Source organism: Rhopalosiphum padi, chromosome 4 (genome assembly GCF_020882245.1).
Source record: "Rhopalosiphum padi isolate XX-2018 chromosome 4, ASM2088224v1, whole genome shotgun sequence".
NCBI lineage: Eukaryota > Metazoa > Arthropoda > Insecta > Hemiptera > Aphididae > Rhopalosiphum > Rhopalosiphum padi.
In genome coordinates, this window is record NC_083600.1 from 28114125 (window position 1) to 28139290 (window position 25166).

The following is a 25166-nucleotide window of genomic DNA, read 5'->3' on the forward strand; positions in this document are numbered from 1 at the left end:
ATATTTCTATGTTCATATTTGAGTAGTATAATGATAATAATAAATAATAATAATATTATTATTTATATAATATTATAATATTGTTGTAGCAATAAGCCGTAGAGTACTAGAGTGATGCGGCTACGACGGTTATTGGTCGAATCCGGGACCGCGGTGAGCCTATCTGTTGATTTTGTAATACCGTCGTAGGAAGTAGTCGGACAAAAAAAAAACACAATGTATAGTGTTTTAATATTTTAAGTTTATTTAACGTGTGGAATATTAAAATACACAATAATGATCAACACGTGGCGTTATGATGTTTTTGTATGACACTCACGGCCGGTGTGTGTGTGATGCAACACGCATTATGTAGCGAAGTTTAAAAATGATTAAACGAGTGTGACACAAGAATGAAGATGGTGGTACTTTTACAAAAACGTGGATTATGTGGTTGAAAAAGATTTTGTATAAAAGCATGTCGACGCGGGTAGTGGTCAGTACGACAGTTTATGCAAAAGAGACCGATACCAGGCGGCTGGTACTCGTCCGGACCGACTTGTCTTCCGGTCCCGCCTTACGCCTTTGTTGGCGTGGTGGGAGAGTTGACTATGTCGGGCCGTATTTGCCCGTAGTGGCGGTTGGTCGTTGCGGTGCCTGTACTTTATACGGGCGACCGTTACGTACCGTGTCAAGAGGAAGACGTCTTACTCTATGAAATAATCACGCACATGTATCAATATTGTATACCCGAAACGCCGTGTTACTTAAAGTAAAATCACATTACCACGCGAGTAGTAATATTTTGATCATTATTACAATAATTTAAAATTTTACAAGATTCAAATTTTTCTTCTATATTACAAAAAAAAAAAAAAAAACTAAAACAACACATTATAGATTAAAGTTCTGTTGACACAACTTAGGAATAAATATTCACTTTACGCGAAAACTTAAATTTTATTTCAGCTTCACGTAAAAACATTTTGATACTATACAAATTAATATCTTTATTGACTTTTAAAAGATATATGACTTGAACCATTCATACATATACATATATAGTAACCCCTATAAATATAGTATTCATTTTAATTTTAACTCGTCAACTATATTTTCTATATGCGCGTAAATTATATTTTGCACATACGTGTGTTTATACGCACGAATCAATGTACACACTAAATAATATAACATACGTTTTGAGCTATTCTTGAAATTGGCGATAATGACGGACGATACAATAGTAATACTACAATCCATGATAAGGTAGTCGAGTCGATCGAAAAACAGATTCTTAATTCTTATAGGAGGTGAAAACAAAGTTTATAGGGGGGGGGGGTCGCCACGATAATGGTTTTTAATGTTTTTATACGGAGTCCGGGAGGCTAGTCTCAGACACTAAGTGACACGTTAATACATTTAATTCAATAAATAAATGTATATATCGCATTGTAAATGTACCGCGTGTTTGATTAAATATTTAAATTATGACATCAAAACAATGTAGTACATTAGATGCAGTGATGGATCCAGAATTTAATTTTGGGGGGGGCATTTTACAATTAACAAATACATACAAATATTTGTATTAAACTTATGCCAATGACAGGGGGACGAGGCCCTTCGGGCCCCCCTCCAAAAATCCGCCAATGATTAGATGAATTATTATTGGCCAATGGTTTTCATTCATTAACGTGTGACAAAAAATTAAAGTTTAAAATAAAAAGCTCACTCCATATTTTTTATCAATTAAATTCACAAATCCAATCCACTGGATAGTTATATACAAAAGTAATATAAAAATAAATAAGTAAGATAAATAAAATATTTTATCAGTTTTTTTCTAGTAAATTTGAAAATATGTTATTTATTTATTTAATTATAAAGATTAATTATGATAAAAAAATATTGTTAAGTTTTGATGCATCAACAAAATGTGTTGGACTAGTGTTATTAGTGTAAACTATAAAAAAAAAATGATATACAAAGAGTGAAGAATGTTATATCTGAATGAGAAAATCTGGGAAGTAAGGCATCCCTATTTCTTTGAAACATTTCGGCCACTAATTAACGTTAATTTCTATTATAAAAAATATATATTATTAAAATAATTACTATGAAAAAACAATTTACCAGATAGGTAAAGGTCAACCGGTCAATTATTTTAACATTGTTTAATAATATATTAAACATAATGAAAGTCAAATAGAAAATTAACTTTGCTTGCGTGTTTTTGGACGTATTGGTTATTTTTTTTTATTCGACGTATATCATAATTCTTATAAATAATAAAAAAGTAAACTTATACCCATTTTTTGTTCTTTTTTTATACTTATATAATATATTATACACGTAGACCTAACAATTATACATTTATTGCGTGCGTTATGAATTGTATAGTTTTACTATTTCTGGTGATAATGCCAATCTTACACAAACTGCCGTGGTGACCGTTGCATAACACATTAATATCTACGTCATTGATTGCTATAAACGTTTACATCATCGTGGACATCATCATCAGTCTTATTATACAAGGTGCGAGTATAAACTTTTTTCAATTCAAAACAGAAATAAAACAAAATACTTTTTTTTAAACTTTCATACGATTATTAATTTTTTGAAATGTTTTGGTTTCGCTGTAGTTTTTGTGAAAGTATTGAATTTAATAATCTAATAATATTATGTTTTACAAAATAAGAATTTGACTACTCTCAAAGACACATCACAGATCATTTTTGAGATCACTGTACTCAGTTCTTTCTATATCCTGTACTTAGATTTGCCAAACTATTCAATCGAATAACACGGAAGTAACCCACCAACCAGCATTTTAATATTAGCTATAATAATATTATGTTCGACCAGACTGGACAGAAAAATGTGATTTCAAAAGACTTCAACCAGAATTGAAAATTAAAATTTTGGTTGATGTAATTCTCATATTTAGTAATTTAATCATTTATTTCTAATGAAATGTACCTATTCAACATTTACCATAAAAAATTAATTGATACTACCTACATGAAATAACGTCAATAATTTTCTTAATTTTACTATTGGTTATATATAGTTATTTTATATAATGCTAGTACTTATTTAGTGAGATGCAGAAAAGTACCAATAATTATACAACTTTACTCTTATTTTTTCACAGATAATTTCGATGAAACTACATGCAATGGATAGGCTTAATGGACAAAATGTGGTGATCAATTTGAAACTATTTAAGCAACTTCAATTCTACCAAATATTTGATTCTAGTGAAGGAACAAAGATTTTTAGATGGAACATTCACCAGCTTTTTTACATTGTGTATGCTGTGATTAGCATAAGTATTCAATGTTACGGAATTTCTACATCATTTACTTCAAATTGCAACCGTATTAGCAACATTGATTATTTTCTACTTTCCTATACAAGTTCTCACGTATATCTATCCTTTTGGAAATTAATCAAATGCTTAAATGACAGGGCCAGATTTTTAGATCTATTTAAAATTACGCAATTTAATTTTTTAACGACTAAAGAATGTTCTAAATATAGCGAAGTGCTATACAAACATCGTGATAAAACTATACAATTTACAAATCACTTCTTAATTTTTTCGTTCGTAGTCGGCCTGCAATGGTTCATTTTTCCACTTGTGGTTAATGTGTTAACAAATTTAGAAAACTCAAATATTCGTGCCAAGAATATTATGAATTTGTGTTTTGACGTAAGCACACAAACGTATAATCAGTATATTGATATATTTTATTTAATAGAAACAACGATAGCGTCGTTAGCAGTATACATATTGATAATGATAGACTTTTTATTAATTTCACTCTGTTCAGCTATAATTTCTCAACAAGATGTACTCATTAATACGTTCAAAAGTATCGGTCACAACGAAGAACCTCAAATAAGTAAGATATTATAGTATTTAACTATTTAAGCGTTATCACCGTATAAACATGAATATACGAATAGAGTACTAAACTTTCATCAGTAATAGTTACATTTAAAAATAGGTGAAAATTTGATTTAATTTATGGGGAACTTATATTTTTAAATTAAATATTTAAACTACTACAAATTAAAGCCAATCACTGCGCCCATATAAATCTTCTTTTCTTATTCACTGTGAAAAATCTAAACCAATTATTTTACTGCCTATATATTGTACGTAAAAAAAAATAATAGTGCATTTTTATTAGGTACTATGCAAGAAGACGTTCGTTTTTTAAATACTTTTTCCAACCTTTTAAACTTAATAATTGTGTAATTTGTGAAAAAATAAAATTAAAGTAATCTAACAAAATAATATTTAAATTACATTAACTTACGCTATTTCGCCATAACTGATACAAACAACATAGGTAACTAGTTAAATACCTACTTATAATATTTGTTATAGGTACATATTTTTTTATTATGATGTTTATAATTGTCTTATATTATGAATACGAATATTGCTTCCAAATTGATGTCAAACTTATAATGAAAAAATCTTTTCTATTTATTAGATAGCAGGTACCCATATATGTTTATAAGATTATAATTGTTTACTTATGGCATATTTCAAGAAAATCATTTTAACAATATGAATTATTATTATTAATATTTTTCATTGTTACACTTATATTTTCAATACAGTAAAAGGTTTTTAATTAAATTTATAAGGACTAATTTGAAACTGTGTTCAAGCTAAAGATCAAATATTTGGCCAAAAAAATACAACGTACTGAATCCTTCAACAGTCAAATTAATGATATTGAACGTCGCACACTCACACATATAAACTCGATCTCAATGGTATTGGTTTTTAAGATTAGCGATAATTTCTTCCTTAATGTTGAGTATTCTTGACTATTTAATATCTGTAAGTTATCACTATCGCTATAAACATTAAAAATAAAGTGAGAACCCATGATAAATTATATTAAGAAATTGATAATGGGTCAATGGAAAAAATTTCCTGATGCTATAGCCTGATGCAGTGTTTATCGAACATTTAGGAACACTCAAACTTAACAAAGAACTTACCGTTAAATCAAAAAACCAATTCTATTGGTAACAATTCAGTTTTTTTTTTAAATATTCATAGCTAGTGATCATTGATCATTAATATTTATAAATTTTGTACAGTCTCCCCCCCCACCCTTCTAAAACCACCTATGAATATTAATGTTTTATTACCTATAATAATGTAATATTATATACTTTTACTTTAATGTTCAAATGAAAGAAGTACAAACTTTTAGCAAGCAGGTAGTAAAATACATCTTTATACGTTTATATTTTGATAAAATACACATTTATCGATTTAAAATTTAATGAAAATTGTATTAGGTAGTTAAATTATTCTATTTTGTTATTACAGACCATTACAAAGAAATAAAATCAATTCTACAGGATCAACTACAACTTAATTTGTAAGTATTCCTTAAAAAGCTATGGGTAACTTAATGTATGTATGTAAAAATTACTTGTAATAACATCGTTCAATTTAAAAAGAAAGACATTTTAAATAATTCGTGAAAAAAGTATTGAAATTTTAATGAAAAAAAAATGTATTATACAATATTTTGTTCAAAATGAATGCTTTATAACAGGGATGGCAAACTTTTTGAACACTGCTTGCCCAAAATTGTCTTTTTTTTAGAGCGTGCCATGAAAACATATTAAAAATATTATATCTTGTTATATTATAATTTGATTGTATAATTAATTTATTAGTATAAAAAGGTTAATTATAATAATATATAGCTTTGTAAATTATTTATTTTGATGTGATTTTTTTTGTTGCACACTTGATGCCAACTCGTTGATATTTGGTTTATAGTTAGTAACTTTTAATAAAGTAAATGCGGCACTGCAAAAGGCCGTATGCTCAAAATATTTTTACCTATTACCTATAATATTATATATTATATAATATATAATAGTAAACATTTTCGCGTTCCATGGATTTTCCATCCCTGCTTTATAATACATTCAAATAGATTGAAAAAAAATTGTATGAGAACAAATGCTATTAGATACTATGTGTAATATTCGTTATTTGAAGAATCACTAAGAAAATATGTATAATTTCTTCAGGAAAATCAAATTGTTTTATTCTATTATGAAACCAACAATCTTACTAAGCGTTGCAATGGATTCATTCTATTTCATAATCTTGACGTACTTATTCATTTTGGTATGTTTTTTTTATTTAAACATATACAATAATATTTAACTAATGCATGTTATCGATAAGGTAGACAATTTCGTTGACGAATTGAAAATATTTTATGCATGTAAGTAATGAGCCAGCAGCTAATTGTAAAAATGTTTACATCTATTTACTATTACATTATCATACAATTTAACAGAAAGTCATTGTATAATTGATTATTAGATTATATCCTATAGTTAAATCTATTTTTTAAATTAACAAATGTAAAACCGAAATAGTATATTTTTAAAACAACATTAAAACATTGTTTCCTATATTTTTAAACAAAATATTAGTATAACTTAGATAATACATAATAAACATATAATATTATTGAATAAGTACCTATGTCAGACAATATATTTTTACCTTTCTATTTTTATGATTATAATATATATTTTCGGCGTGTTGTAATTTGTTTTTGGTAAATGGAAAAATGGAAAAGTATTTTATATCAGGGAGTGTTGAATTGAGGTTTACTATAGAATTTTTAATAGCCGAGTAACGTCATAATTTTTTGGAGTATTGTTGTAACACTGTTATCATCTCTTAGTTTTAAAAAAAATATCGTAACAAGATTATCTTCATCTAATTCAAGTAAGCCAATCAAAAGTTTTTTAAAGATAATAAATTGAAACTTTTTATAGTTAGTTTAATAGTTCTACTATAAAGCTAACTTGGCCCACTTCTTATCATACATAATTTACAATGTGTAAATTTTTTATTTAAAATATCCTATTTATTATAAAATTCTAGGGCTAAATAAAAATAAATTGTGTTAGGACTTTTTTCACATGATACTTAATATTTTCCACGGGGTTTTAAAATACAGTCGTAACTAATATTAATAGATCATATTTAATAAACGCCTAATGTCCATTATTTTTATTTAACACTTGGGTATCTAGGTTTATTTTATATAAGCTTTAGATAGTATAAGAAAGTCTTACTAATATACACATATTATTTAACCACTTATTTTATTATGTATTACTATAATAGGTCTGCTTGATACCGGGATCAGAGACAGCCCTAACCTTAATCAAAATCGGTTCATCAGTTGTCTATATTGCTTCAAGGTTATTCATTTATTGTTATTTGTTTGAAAATATTAACATACAAGTATAAAAATTATTATAACATTGATATAAGTGCATTTAGATTGATAATAATTAACTTTTATACAGAGAGAATTGGTCAACTTTAGCATATACTCTTGTAATTGGACAAAGATGAATTTAAAATTCAAGAATTTGTTACTATTTACATTGCGGATGAATGATGCTAATCAAATGGTGATAAAAGCTTCGCCGAAAAAAATCATCGACTTACAACTATTCGCTAACGTATTAATTTAGATTTATTTTCAAATAGTTATAGTAATTTATTACAATTATACAGTTCGAACAAAATACCTAACTAAATGCAATTCATTTCAGATTATGTCAACGTCCTTCAATATGGTCCCTGTTTTGTTGAAAATCACTAACTCAGAAAATCACAAGTCACAATAGATTTAAACTTAAACCGCTATATAACCTTAATATGTTTATACTATAAACCATTTAGAACAAAACTTAAATATTTTATAATAATAACAACCGTTTAAAATGTTTTAAAATACTATATTATAATATTAAAGAAAACTAACTAGAAATTCGTAAAAATAAATCATATTAGTTATTTAAAACTATGAGAAAACAGTAAAACTAAAAATAATATCTTATAAATAAAAATACATACAAATATACAATGATTATTATTCACAAATTCAGTTGTCTTAAAAAAATTATTAGAATAGCTTATCGTGACACGAATAATTTTTCACATGCAAGTGCACTAATAGTTTGGGAAATTCAAAAAATCAATTCTCATAGATCAACACTAATCAATATAGTATCCATTTATTTAAGTTGCAACTTTATAAATTGTAACAAATAAAATTATCACCGAATAATATAATATTTTGTGCCCATACAATTTTTTTATTCTTTATGTTTCTATGTTTATATTTGACTAATAAATAATAATGATAATAATAGTATTATCAAACCATACTATTATAAAATAGAAGCTCTATTTTTACATGTACGCATAAATATTTAAAAGTACTCTATGTATTTTGATACAGTTTTTATTAATAGATCGAGAAAGATTTTAATGTAGCATATTGGAAAAATTAATTGGGTGGCCAATGGCTGAAAATAATAATAAAAAGAACGTCGTCCTCATTGGTCTTGGGTTTGAACTATAAACACGTTAGTACCTAACTTGTTTTGGTTTATCAAAAATAGCATGTAAATAAGTAAAAACGGTAACCCTGTTAGTGTAGAGGAAGGTAAATAAATGTACTTTTCGTTCACAGTTGTCTATAATATACTAGATAAAGAACTTTCAAGTTATCAGTGCGTTATCACATGACCACCATATTGCTGGTTGGTAAAATTTATAAATTATCTAAGAAAACGAGTATAATATACTGTATAAATTCAATACTCTTTAACTTCATTTTCAAATCTCTGACTTCAAATTTTAGATATGATTCTAACCCCTAAAGACTGTATTTAAGGTCTTTAAAAAACTTAAACTTCTCAAATGTGTTGTGTATAGACTTTACAAAGTATTTGATGGCATGGGTATTAACATTATTTATGGTTAAATAATAATAATTTGGTCAATAAGCGACGTCTATACTGGTTTTCAACTTGTCCACGTAATGAAGACGAACTTGTTTTATATATAGTACTAGTAATAAAGTAATAAGTAAATTAATTAAATTAAACATTTGAAAAAAACTTAATAAGATTATCAATTTATAATAAAAAAATACATTATTTAGTTTATTCAAAAAAAATATCGATATGGTAATTTGCTTTTATAGACATAATTTTTGATTGTTAATTGAAAAATTAACTTTAGTGAGATAGTTGAACTCGATGGATTTTAGCAAGTTTATTCACATTAAGTTCGATTTTAATAAAGATAATAATTTTGTCTAGAATCAAAGATAAGTTATTGTGCATAGCTCAACATAGTACCTATTAGTGACTGATAAGTGATAGTTATTATATAGTATAGAAGATCAAATATTTAAATATTATTTTTAGATTACAATATGTTCAACATTTTTGCGTGAACACTCTCGCGGCACCCCCCCCCCCCTACCATCCAAAACTAATTAACCTCCCCCCTACAGCTCAAAAATAGTTCACCACCCCTTGGTGACCCTTAATCACCCACTAGGGGGCGATATCTCCCCCAATTAGAACCGCTGAAGCTAGATGGTCTAGCACCGAAAAGCACCGATAGGTAACAGCGGCTGGCTAACCATAGACAGCAATTATCAGGTATATGTGATAGAGAATAATACGCTAAATGATAGCAATGGGCAACTAAATTTAACACGTGTGCATTTTGTATGGGCAACGAGGTGCATAGGTAATAAAATGTAGAACAATACTTAGGTACTCTATGAAATAATCACGCACATATATCATGTATATTATATATGGAAAACGCCGTGTTACTTAAAATCAGACCACATCATCACGTGAGTATAATCTAAAATTCTAAATCATTATTACAATAATTTTACAAAATTTATATTTTTCTAATGCATAAAAAAAAAAAAAAAACAACAGACAATAGACTTTAAAGTTTTGTCTAAATAGGTAAAGGTCAAACAGTCAATTATTTTTACAAAAGATTGTTTAATAATATATTAGACATAATGCAAGTCAAATATTAAATGCAATTTTCTTGCGTGTCTTCAGAAGTATTAGTAATTTTACGTACATCATAATTATTATAAATAATAAAAAAGTAAACTTGCACCCTTTTTCTCGTTATTTTTCAATGTATAAATAATACGTCATGTGGAACTAATAATTATATGCATTCATTATATGTGTTAGAACTATTATGTATTTTACTGTTACTCTGTATCAATCTTTCTCATACAGCCGTCATTTACCGTTTCATAACACATTAAGTTCTGCAACATTGGTCGCTGTAAACGTTTAAAACATCGTGTACCTACATCGCTATTAGTCATATAATACAAGGTGCGAGTACATATAAGCTTTTTATAAGTACAATGAAATCACATGTAATGGATAAGTTCAATGGACAAAATTATAATTATTTAAGTAAAATATAATATTTTTTGTAGTGATTGTATAAACATTCAATAATTATATTATTGAGTAATAACTAATAAGTAATAACATTAATGTATAATGTATATTTTTCACTATTCCTAATAGTGTGATTAAGTATAGTTATATTCAAAATTTTAAATGCTACCTTATCTTTAATCAATTGTTATTAGCACTATGTAAATTGTGAACTATTTTTTTCATTTAATCAATATTACTTATACTTATAAAATATAATATTTCTTGCAAATTTAGATAACGTGCATCACGTATTATGTTAATAAAATTAAAAATAAGACATATGACATCCGTTTTGTGTTAAAAATATAAATAATCACTGTAAACTATAATTTTTTTATTGCCATAAACACAATGGACGTAGCCAATGTTGATCTTATTCTATGAAATAATCATGCACGTGTATCGATATTGTATACCCGAAACGCCATAAAGGTCACATTATCAAGCCAGTAGTAATAAATTATGATCATTATTATTATATATTAGTTATTACAATCATTTTACAAGATTTACAATTTTCTTCTTTACATAAAAAAAAACAAACCATAGACTCTAAAGTTTTGTTTTCGCAATTAAGGAATAAATATTCATTCTACGTAAAAATTAACATTTTTTTCAGTTTCACGTAAAAGTGTTTAATTTTACAAATTCATATCTTTAATGTATATTATAATATATATTACTTATACCATTCACATAGTAGCCCATATGAATATACATCGACAAAGCAAGAATATACTTTCGTCGTTTACCGCTTCATAACACATTAAGTTCTACAATATTGGTCGCTGTAACCGTTTAAAACATCGTGTAAATCGCCATAACACAAAGTGCGAGTACAAATATTTTTTTTTTTCAAAAAAGAGAGAAAAAAAACAAAAATATTTTTTTTACACTTCGACCATTTTTATTTTTTCCAATATTTTTGTTTCTTTGGAGCTTTTAATGAATGAGTTTATTATTTTGTTTTTAAAATACAATTATCTTTAAAATAACTACTATTTGCTATTTAGGTATGTATTAAGTACTTATAATTTCTCATAAAACTTTACTCTTAATTTTTCACAGATAAATTCAAAGAATCACGTGTATAATGTATAATGATAATGGACAAAATTATGTTATAAATTTGAAACTATTTTCACATTAATCGGTATCAAGCTTCAGAGCAATCTATTTTACAAATAAAAATATTATAAATACATAGTACATCAAAAAAGTTTCTTTTCAACTCCAATTTAAATTCTTTGGTAATAGCTATAGGTAACATTTAAACTCTCTGCTGATCTACGTAACTTCCATCATAAAACAAAAAGAAAACGTTTTTGAAAATTTTTTTACTTAACTTTTATAGTATAAATTCTAAATCACTGATCCATATTTTAGTTGGGAGCTTACTAACGTGGAATATAGGACTTTAGGACATTTATTTTATCATTAAATTCTTAACGAATTCTCCTGATGGATCCTCAGTGTCGTTTAGCTTTGTCATATATCGTATGTAAGTGTTCAGCAAAGTACAAATTACTAGAAAACAATATACCTAGATCCTTAACTTATGAAACGACTAATACGAACTGATCATCTATCTTGGAATTGAAAACCTAATTAGCTCGACGAAAATTGTAAGTTATTTGAGTGCATATTATGGTTATTTAATATATTATTAATATCTACTTAGTAAGATGTAATGAATACCAACAATTTCTCATAAAACTTTACTTCTTTTTTTTTTAGTTCAACTAAATCACATATGCGATGGATAAATTTAATGAACGAGATGTTATAATCAATTTGAAACTATTTAAGCAACTTCAATTCTACCAAATATTTGATTCTAGTGAAGGAATAAAGATTTTTAGATGGAACATTCACCAGCTTTTTTATATTGTGTATGCTGTGATTAGCATATGTATTCAATCTTACGGAATTTCTACATCATTTTCTACTAACTGCAACCATATTAGCATCATTGATTTTGTTTTAATGTTTTATACAAGTATTTACGTTTATTTATCGTGTTGGAAGTTATTCAAATGCTTGAATGACAGAGACAGATTTTTTGATCTATTTAAAATTATGCAATTTAATTTTTTAACAACTAAAGAATGTTCTAAACATAGTGAATTACTGTACAAACATCGTGATAAAACTATAAAATTTACAAATCACTACATAAGTTGTTCGGCCGTAGTCGTCGTACAATGGTTTGTTTTTCCAGTATTGATTAATGTGATAACAAATTTAGAAAACTCCAATGTCCGTGCTAAGAACATTATGAATTTGTGTTTTGACGTAACCACAAAAACGTATAATCAGTATATCGTAATATTTTACTTAATAGAAGCAACGATAACATTGTTTACAATATACTTATTGGTAATGTTCGACTTTTTATTAATTTCACTCTGTTCAGCTATAAATTCACAACAAGATGTACTCATTAATGCGTTCAATAATATTGGATATGAAGATAAACCTCAAAAAAGTAAGATAATTAAAGTATTTAAGCGTTATAATCGTAAAAAAACATTAATTTAACACTATAGTATTAAACATTTATTTGTTGTGTGTATCACTGATACATACTATGTAAAGATACTTACCACTGAAATTGATGAGAAAGATTCACTTTTTTTTTAATGTTCATGACAAATGTTTACTTATGTATTTATAGTGATTAATTCTCTTTCTCCCTCCGATCATATACATATAATTTAAATGTATTAATACTCTTAATAATGGTATATTATATACTTTTATTTTTATGTTCAAATGAAACAAGTGCAAATTTAATCCAGTATGAAGTAAAATATATCTTCATAAGTTAATATTTTGCTAAAATACACATTTATCAAAGTCGAAATTTCATGACAATTGTATTAGTTAAATAATTCTATAATGTTTTTAGGTACTGACTATTATAAAGAACTTAAATCAATTCTACAAGATCAATTACAACTTAATTTGTAAGTAATATTTAAAAATCCATTGATAATTTTATGTAGATACAGAAAAATTGCTTGCAAAATATTTTACTCAAATACAGAGAAAAAAATATTGCACCTAAGACCTAAGTATGTTTATATCCATATAGATACAATAGTATTAATTTTGGAAAATACCTCCTCCCCCTTGAAATGCCTGGCTATGCGCCTATATAATACAATATTGAACAAAATTTTACAACAAGAAACATTTATAACCACAGAATATACTATTGTTTTTGAAATATCATTTTTGCATAATGTTAATGCATTATAAACTAACATTTTTGAAAATTATTGTAACTGAGCCAACATTTTCCGAGGTAAACCTGTGCCATTTCATTCTCTAATCTTCACTATAAATTATTCTACTCGTAACTAACAAACTATTCATAAGAAATTTGATATACATATTATACAAAAATTGTCATAAAAATATTAATCCAAGGAATAATAAATTCAAAATGTAAAATATCTTTAAAAAAATTCTGAAATTATAATGAAAAAAAATATTTAATTATATAATACTGTATTCAAAAAGTATATACATTTTAAATGTATACAAATTGAAAAAAAATGTCTTAAGAATAATTCATGTTTTTTGAAATAGTATTTTTAAGTACTCGTTGATTGAAGAATCAGCTAAAAGAGATGTATTTTTTTTTTTCAGGAAAATAAAATTATTTTATTCTATTATAAAACCGACAATTATATTGAACGTTGCAATAGATTCATCTTATTTCATAATCTTGATGTATTTATTCATTTTGGTATGTTTTTTTAAGTAAATTTACACAATAATATTTACCTAATGCATGTTATCGATAAGGTAGAAAATGTCAATAATGAAATGAAAATTTTTTTATACAAACGAGTGGGCCAATTGTAAATTATTATATAATCTTAACATTATGATATAATAACATAGATAGTTATTAGATCATAGATTATTGAATTATTATTAATTGTTATAGTCAAAACAGTTTTCTACAAGGTAGTCAAAACAATTTGAAACACAAGTTACATTTTTATTTTGAAACTACAATGAACCATTGTTTCCTGATTTTGAAACAAAACATACTTACTTAAAATATTGAAGCTCCCAAACAAAATTAGCAAATTGAACATTATTTATATACAAATTACAAAGTGTATTATTTTTAAAATCATCCGATTCGTTACAAACTTCTATATCTAAATACAAAATATTCTGTTTTATGATTTATGTTACCTGATTATTGACATTTTTCATGGAACGGGTTCTTAAAATATAGTATTCATCTTTTTATTATAAATATGAGTTTTAGTTTTATTATTTTGTAAAAATTAATTTGGTAGTAACTAGAATTAATATTTTGTAATTAAAAAACGACCCAATGTACTTCATTTTATTTTACCTTGAGTCATTTTAATGTAGATTGATTATAAGTGTATCAATGCTCAATGTTTCAAATGTGTAAGAAAGTATATGTTATGTTTGTAAATTATTTATGTAGTGTATAAGAACCTTTAACCACTTGTTGTATTATATTTTACTAAAATAGGCCTACTTGACACCGGGATTAGATACAACCCTAAACTTAATCAAAATCGGCTCATCAGTTGTCTTTATTGCTGCAAGGTTATTCATTTATTGTAATCTGTTTGAAAATATTAACATACAAGTATAAAGATTATTATAACATTGATATTATTGGACTTAGTTTGATAATAATTAACTTTTATACAGAGAGAATCGGTCAACTTTAGCATATACTCTTGTAATTGGACGAAGATGGATTTAAAATTCAAAAAGTTGTTATTATTTACAATGCGGATGAATGATGCTAATCAAATGATAATAAAAGCTTCGCCGAAAAGAATCATCAACTTACAACTATTCGCTAACGTATTAATTTAGATTTGTTTTCAAATTGTTATAGTAATTACAATTTTTCGGTTTGAACACAATTCCTAAATAAATTCAATTAATTTCAGATTATATCAACGTCCTTCAACATGGTCCCCGTTTTGTTGAAAATCACTAACTTAGAAAATTAAGTTACAAGATACTTAAACTTTAAACATTATATCATTTCAATATGTTTATACTATTCACTGTTTAATATATATATGTCGTTTACACCATTTTCAGTTTGAAATTTTATACAATGTTATATAACAACAACATTTTATTAGTTATTGAAAATTATAAGAAAACAGTTAAACTAAAAATAATATCTTATAAATAAATATATACATTGTTCATTGTTCACAAATTTGTAATTCAAAATCCATTGACAATAATGAAATAAAAGTGAACTATTAAAAACAATGGTCCAAGTAAAAGGTAATATTTTTTTTGGTGATTGTGTATAATTTATATTTATCACTGTTCCTAATAGTGTGATTGAAAAGTATGAAAAAATAAAAAAAAAACAAGAAGAATATCTTTTACTTTATAAAATAATATATGTATGAATATTAAGTTATATCCCAAATTTTAAATACTACCTTATCTTTAATTAATCATTACTAGCTTTATGTAAATTGTTAAATATTTTTTTTCATTTAATAAATATAATTTTTTACTTATAAAATATAATATTTCTTGCAAATGTTGGTAACGCGCAACACGTATTATGTTAATAAAAATAAAAATAAGACATATTACAATCATTTTAAGTTAAAAATATAAATAATTACTTTAAATGATAACTTTTTATTTCCCTAAACACAATGGACCTACCGTCCTAGTCAAATATGTTGATCTGAACATTACAATATCATCTAAATATTTCAGGCTTTATTATATTATGTTAATAAACGATCGATTAATAATGTTGATTGGACTTTTAATAGAGGAATATAATAGCAAATCCAAACATCAATCTCTATTTTGTATGTTTATATTTGAATAATATAATCATAGTTATAATACTATTATTATTTATATAATATAAAATATGATATTATTGTGATAATACACGGAATGTAATAATCACGCACATGTATCAATATTGTATACCCGAAACGCCGTGTTACATAAAATAAAGTCACATTATCAGGCAAGTAATAATTTTGATCATTATTATTACAATCATTTTACAAGATTTACGTTTTTCTTCTTAATATAAAAAAAACAGAATATAGACAATAGGCTTTGTTCACACAATTAAGGAATAAATATTCACTTAACGTGAAAACTAAAATTTATTTCAGCTTCACGTGAAAGCATTTGATTTCACAATTTCATATCATTTATGATTCTTATAAGATATATTACTAGTACCATTTACATAGTAGCCTATTTGTCAGATTTATGTCGACAATGCAAGAAAAAGTCGATACCTCAAAGAATGGACGCACACGTGTAGAAAACAGGAAGCGTTGGAAACAACAGTGTTAGAGTTTATATTTATTTTCCAAGTAAAAAAATCTAATCTATGGAATACAGTATTTACATACAAAAATAGTAGATTTGGGGAAAATATACAATAGTTTAAATTTACAATCATCACCTCCGTCTAAACGTTAAGTTACATTTGTACGATTCATGAGTAGCCAAGGCTGTTAAAAAATGTCTTGAATTTTCTTTATAGAAAAGGTCCACAAAGTCTCGGCCGCTATACGTATAGCATTAAATATGTTATATAAATGTACCTAAGTTATAACCCCTAATAACTTATATAACTTATATGGGTATCTATGACGGAACTAGTAACTCGGCACGACGTAAAATTGCAAATATAATAGTAATACCTGACAGACACTGGAAAGCAAACAGTTTTTTATTGTACATACTGGGAACCACTTCGGGTGTCAGTCAAGGTGTCCACCGGTAACCAAAACATTACCCCAAGCCATCGTGCCACGTGATATGGTCGAGGACATACTAGGCTGCAAAGAAGATAACGAGAGGCTAGATGAGGTCGAAGCGAAAGGCAAGCTATGGGCAACCGCCCCAAACGACTAAGTGCCTCCCAAGGCCAAACATTTGAACGGGAACACAATCCGGCGGATGCCTGGAACACCGAACCGGGAACAAGACTAGCAAACGGAACTATAGATTCTACCTATTCGCTCTTTGTATTTGTGTGATTATCAGTGGCGAAGCGTCATAGGAGACAACGAGACAACGTCTACCCACTAAGAAATTAGAATACAGGAAAAATAATTTTGTTTTATAAAATATTTACAAATTTTAACGTTATTTATATTATAAAAATGATATATGTTTTAATATTTGTTAAAATTGGTTTTTCGTTGTACAGTTATAGTCTTTGAGAATTATTAAAATAGATTAGATGCCCGCGATACGGCCGTGCGGGTCATTCCAAATATTATATTATATCGAAGAGACGTTACGATGCAACGTCTCTCAATTATTGGCGCGCGGGTACAGGGGGGATTTTAATGTAAGTGGGGTTTACTATCTTCGCTATGAGACACGTCTCGCTATTCGGATTTCCTCAACTATCGACATCGTCCCCTGTAAATCGCTATTACTGATAGCCGATTAGGTACCTACGTGTTTCTTAATATTGTTGTTTTTATATTGTAGTTTGTCCTTATGGCTGATGATATATTTTATGTCATTTTGAACGATGAAATTATTAATTACTCGTACGAATAAAAAGTGCATTATCGAATAGGTAAAATAAAAAGGGAGGAATCCAAGCGTATTAGTGTAATTTTATTCAATGTCTCCCCAACTAAAAACTTAAGCTTCGCCACTGGTGATTATATTATACAATTAATTTATTACTACAGACTATAGTAATTGAACAATACAAAAAATCGACAATCCATTTCCTACATACCCTAGAAACGAGAATAAGGAATTCAAATATGTTTTTAAAATTAAAATCGAACTTTTGGTCCAAGGGTTGTCCAACGGATGAATTTTTCTTCCGGTTTTTGGGATTTTCATGTAACAACTTTTATCATCGCAAAATTTAGTGACGTGTGACTTCGCGTATGTAGATTACTGATTTCCAAGAATCTTAGCAGCAGATTATTTTTAATTACATAAAGCATTCGAGAAACTCACACACACACTAATGATCAGTCACAACACACACAGTTACACGCAAATCACGTTAGAAATCGAACATTGCCTAAATACGACACCTTAAAAATGGTTCGCTTTCAACGGCCTATTAATAATATATTAAACACACTGCAAGTCAAGTATCAAATGCATTTTTCTTGCGTGTCTTTCGACGTATTAATTATTTTTTTTTTTTCATTGTACCTATATCATTATCATTATAAATAATAAAAAAGTAAAATTGTACCGTTTTTCTCGTAATTTGTTAATATATATTCATATATATGTAATATTATAATACATTATGTGTAACTAATAATTATATATTTATTACGCCTATTATGACTATGCATTTTACTGTTACTTGGTGAATATTAACTATTCTACATACTGCTGTGGTGACCGTTGCACAACACATTAAGATCTGCGCTATTGGTCGCTGTAAATGTTTAAATCATCTTGGACATCGTCATCAATCTTATAATACGAGGTTTGAGTATAAATTTTTTCAATTAAAAACCGAAATAAGAAAAGTAGTATTTTTAACTTTCTGACCATTATTATTATTTTTAAATATTTTGGTTTCGCTGTAGTTTTTGATAGATAACCTGATTATTTTATTATTTAAATTAAATAACCTTTATTCAATTACTGCTTTATCTTTTTTTTTTTTTTACGTGGTATCAAGGACCGTAGGAAGGGCTGCTGTTGGTATTTCTTTCCCTCCAGCCCCATGCTTTATCGTCTAAGCTAACTACTTTAAATCTTAAGTTAAAAAAATAATTTTGTTCGTGGTAAAAATATAAATCTAATTACGTTATGTTATAACAATTATGAATAGTATATGGTGTGTTAAGGATGGGAAGTGAGCTATATAGTGAGCTACATTCGCAAGCTAAAGATACACATTAACATAAAACTGAATGAGACTACGCTCACAAGACGCATCATTTTTTATGATCACGATAATTCATAATAAAACAGTTCTTGCTATACTCTGTATCTCAATTAACCAAACTATTAAATCATATAACACGGGATTAAACCATCAAACAGGAATTTTAATTTAGATATGTTAGGTATTTTTTTAAATATGTATTTAAGTAACACCAAAAGACAAAAATAATACAACAGTTTTGTAATAATAGACAAAATTAAAAACAAATTAAAAATTATAATACGAATGAAAAATTATTGACCTTAACTTGATTTCAGAATCATAAAAAAATGAAAATCCTTTAACTCGTTCAATGATGTTCATAATCTATTTAGTCGTAACTTTTACCCATAAGTACAACAATGTATCGGTGTATAGAACAAGTTTGCAGAGCGGAGGGAATACTTTGAAACATTAATTGGTATCAACTTCAAAGCTTCAGAGTAATCTATTTTACAAATAAAAAGATTATAAATCCATAATACATAAAAAAGTTCCTTCTCACTTTAGATTTTCCAATTTAAATTCTTTAATAATAACATCTTAACTTTACTCCCATCATCTGATCTGCGTAACTTCCATCGTAAAACACAAAGAAAACGTTTTTGAAAGCGATCAATTATTTTTCTAAAATTTTATAGAATGGATTACAAATTACTGATCCGTATATTAGTTGAGATCTTACTAGCACGGAATATAAGACATTAAAACACATATTTTGTAATTTAATAATATAGTATTATGTAATAAATACCAATAACTTCATATAAAACTTTACTCTTATTTTTTCACAGATAAGTTCGAGGAAATCAAATGCAATGGATAAGTTCAATGGAAGAGATGTTATAAGCAATTTGAAACTATTTAAGCAACTCCAATTCTACCAAATATTTGATTCTAGTGAAGGAATAAAGATTTTTGGATGGAACATTCACCAGCTTTTTTATATTGTGTATGCTGTGATTAGCATATGTATTCAATCTTACGGAATTTCTACATCATTTTCTACTAAGTGCAATCCAATTAGCAACATTGATTACGTTTTAATGTTTTACACAAGTAATCACGTTTATATATCGTGTTGGAAGTTATTCAAATGCTTGAATGACAGAGACAGATTTTTTGATCTATTTAAAATTATGCAATTTAATTTTTTAACAACTAAAGAATGTTCTAAATATAGCGAAGTGTTATACAAACATCGTGATAAAACTATAAAATTTACAAATCACGTCTTTATTTTTTCGGTCGTAGTCATCGTACAATGGTTTATTTTTCCAATATTGAATAATGTGATAACAAATATTGAAAACTCCAATGTCCGTGCTAAGAATATTATGAATTTGTGTTTTGACGTAAACACACAAACGTATAATCAGTATATCGTAATATTTTACTTAATAGAAACAACGATAGCATTGTTTTCAGTATACGTATTGATAATGTTCGACTTCTTATTAATTTCACTCTGTTATGCTATAATTTCTCAACAAGATGTACTCATTAATACGTTCAAAAGTATCGGTCACAACGAAGAACCTCAAATAAGTAAGATATTATAGTATTTAACTATTTAAGGGTTATCACCATATAAACATGAATATACGAATACTAAACTTTCATCAGTAATAGTCATATTTAAAAATAGGTGAAAATTTGATTTAATTTATGGGGAACTTATATTTTTAAATTAAATATTTAAACTACTACAAATCAAAGCCAATCACTGCGCCCATATAAATCTTCTTTTCTTATACACTGTGAAAAATCTAAACCAATTATTTTACTGCCTTTATTTTGTACGTAAAAAAAAATTATAGTGCATTTTTATTAGGTACTATGCAAGAAGACGTTCGTTTTTTAAATACTTTTTCCAACCTTTTAAACTTAATAATTGTGTAATTTGTGAAAAATTAAAATTAAAGTAATCTAACAAAATAATATTTAAATTACATTAACTTACGCTATTTCGCCATAACTGATACAAACAACATAGGTAACTAGTTAAATACCTACTTATAATATTTGTTATAAGAACATATTTTTTTATTATGATGTTTATAATTGTCTTATATTATGAATACGAATATTGCTTCCAAATTGATGTCAAACTTATAATGAAAAAATCTTTTCTATTTATTAGATAGCAGGTACCCATATATTTTTATAAGATTATAATTGTTTACTTATGTCATATTTCAAGAAAATCATTTTAACAATATGAATTATTATTATTAATATTTTTCATTATTACACTTATATTTTCAATACAGTAAAAGATTTTTAATTAAATTTATAAGGATTAATTTAAAACTGTGTTCAAGCTAAAGATCAAATATTTGGCCAACAAAATACAACGTACTGAATCCTTCAACAGTCAAATTAATGATATTGAACGTCGCACACTCGCCACACTCGCACATATAAACTCGATCTCAATGGTATTGGTTTTTAAGATTAGCGATAATTTCTTCCTTAATGTTGAGTATTCTTGACTATTTAATATCTGTAAGTTATCACTATCGCTATAAACATTAAAAATAAAGTGAGAACCCATGATAAATTATATTAAGAAATTGATAATGGGTCAATGGAAAAAATTTCCTGATGCTATAGCCTGATGCAGTGTTTATCGAACATTTAGGAACACTCAAACTTAACAAAGAACTTACCGTTAAATCAAAAAACCAATTCTATTGGTAACAATTCAGTTTTTTTTTTAAATATTCATAGCTAGTGATCATTGATCATTAATATTTATAAATTTTGTACAGTCTCCCCCCCCCCACCCTTCTAAAACCACCTATGAATATTAATGTTTTATTACCTATAATAATGTAATATTATATACTTTTACTTTAATGTTCAAGTGAAAGAAGTACAAACTTTTAGCAAGCAGGTAGTAAAATACATCTTTATACGTTTATATTTTGATAAAATACACATATATCGATTTAAAATTTAATGAAAATTGTATTAGGTAGTTAAATTATTCTATTTTGTTATTACAGACTATTACAAAGAATTAAAATCAATTCTACAGGATCAACTACAACTTAATTTGTAAGTATTCCTTAAAAAGCTATGGGTAACATAATGTATGTATGTAAAAATTACTTGTAATAACATCGTTCAATTTAAAAAGAAAGACATTTTAAATAATTCGTGAAAAAAGTATTGAAATTTTAATGAAAAAAAAATGTATTATACAATATTTTGTTCAAAATGAATGCTTTATAACAGGGATGGCAAACTTTTTGAACACTGCGTGCCCAAAATTGTCTTTTTTTTAGAGCGTGCCATGAAAACATATTAAAAATATTATATCTTGTTATATTATAATTTGATTGTATAATTAATTTATTAGTATAAAAAGGTTAATTATAATAATATATAGCTTTGTAAATTATTTATTTTGATGTGATTTTTTTTGTTGCACACTTGATGCCAACTCGTTGATATTTGGTTTATAGTTAGTAACTTTTAATAAAGTACATGCGGCACTGCAAAAGGCAGTATGCTCAAAATATTTTTACCTATTACCTATAATATTATATATTATATAATATATAATAGTAAACATTTTCGCGTTCCATGGATTTGCCATCCCTGCTTTATAATACATTCAAATAGATTGAAAAAAAATTGTATGAGAACAAATGCTATTAGATACTATGTGTAATATTCGTTATTTGAAGAATCACTCAGAAAATAGTATAATTTCTTCAGGAAAATCAAATTGTTTTATTCTATTATGAAACCAACAATCTTACTAAGCGTTGCAATGGATTCATTCTATTTCATAATCTTGACGTACTTATTCATTTTGGTATGTATTTTTTATTTAAACATATACAATAATATTTAACTAATGCATATTATCGATAAGGTAGACAATTTCGTTGACGAATTGAAAATATTTTATACAAGTAAGTAATGAGCCAGCAGCTAATTGTAAAAATTTTTACATTTATTACATTATCATACAATTAAACAGAAATTCGTTGTATAATTGATTATTAAATTATATCCTATGGTTAAAACTATTTTATAAAATTAACAAAAAAATAATGTAAAATTAAAATAGTATATTTTTAAAACAATATTAAAACGTTGACGAATTGAAAATCTTTTATACAGGCAATTCCGGTGTCGGTCAATTGAAAATAATTAAACAATCATCATATTATCATACAATTATACAGATAGTCATTAGATAAATATTAGTGTATATTAATGGATTATGACTTTTTACCTGATAGTTGATATTTTTCATGAAGTTCTAAAATACAGTAATCACTTTTATTTTATAAATGCTTATCCTGTTTTTATTATTTGTAAAAATTAAATAATTATCTAGTAGTAACTGATATTAATAGTTCGTATTTAATAAACAGCTTGTATATCAAGGTAGATTTTGTGTTGGTCAATGCTTTAGATATTTTAAGAAAGTCTTACTACGATACATATATTTCTTAACCACTAGTTTTATTAATGTCCACTATAATAGGTCTGCTTGACACCGAGATCGGATACCGCCCTAAACTTAATCAAAATCGGCTCATCAGTTGTCTATCTTGCTTCAAGGTTATTCATTTATTGTTATCTGTTTGACAATATTAACAAACAAGTATAAAGATTATTATAACATTAATATTATTGAACTTAGTTTGATAATTATTAACTTTTATACAGAGAGAATCGGTCAACTTTAGCATATACTCTTGTAATTGGACAAAGATGGATTTAAAATTCAAGAAGTTGTTATTATTTACATTGCAGATGAATGATGCTAATCAAATGGTGATAAAAGCTTCGCCGAAAAGAATCGTCAACTTACAACTATTCGCTAACGTATTAATTTAGTTTTATTTTCAAATAGTTTAAGTAATTAAAATTATACAGTTTAAAGAAAATACCTAACTAAAATAAATTAATTTCAGATTATGTCAAAGTCCTTCAACATGGTCCCCGTTTTGTTGAAAATCACGAACTTAGAAAATCACAACTCACAATAGACTAAAACTTAAAAACATTATATCACCTTAATATTTTTATACTATAAACCACTTAAAAAAAACTTAAATATTTCATAATAATAACAATCGTTTAAAATGTTTTACAATCTTATATTATAATTATGTTAAAGAAGATGATTAACTAGAAAGTCGTAAAATAAATTATATCAATTAATTAAAACTAAGAGAAAATAGTTAAACTAAAAACAATATCTTATAACATACATACAATGTTCATTTTTCACAAATTCAGTTGTCTTAAAAAAGTTATTAGAATAACTTATTATTATTATTATTATTTGGCAAATAATCGACGTTCACTATCAACTGTATTTGTATACATAATGAAGACGAACTTTCAAATATTGTTTGAAAATTAAAGTTGTCAAATTCAATTTGTAGCTTTCTAAACAACTGGCATTTGTACAATTATTAAAATTATTAAAAATACTATAATTTTAATAATTATTAGGGCCCGGTTTTCAATGAAAAATGCATATTATTTTTTGGTTGATCTTAAACAATGTCTTCTAATCACATAATTCGTTTCATGTAACGAAGATTTCAAAGCTACAAATTTTATTTTGCATTTTTTTTTTGCATATTTCGACGTTATTCATTTTTCGAGCATTATTAGCATTATTGGGTCATTTTATTGGTTTTTCAATGTATATTTATTCAATATACGATAAAATTTAGCTTATTCAAAATATTATCTAAAAATAAATCGTACAAAAATATCAGAAGAATTAACTACAAACGAAATTTGTCACATGAAATTTGCTCCTATTACATCCGTGGACGTCCATAAGAGCTTTTCCACATAC

General features: G+C 26.3%; 1 protein-coding gene across 1 annotated transcript; it reads left to right on the top strand.

Moving 5' to 3' along the window:
- Positions 1–457: 457 nt before the first annotated feature.
- On the top strand, positions 458–7731 carry LOC132928868 (odorant receptor 46a-like). Its single transcript, XM_060993797.1, has 7 exons — positions 458–638; positions 3600–3893; positions 5351–5402; positions 6070–6169; positions 7190–7309; positions 7375–7533; positions 7627–7731. The coding sequence occupies exons 1-7, from the start codon at positions 458–460 to the stop codon at positions 7699–7701; spliced, it is 981 nt and encodes a 326-aa protein (XP_060849780.1). The 3' UTR covers positions 7702–7731.
- Positions 7732–25166: the final 17435 nt, after the last annotated feature.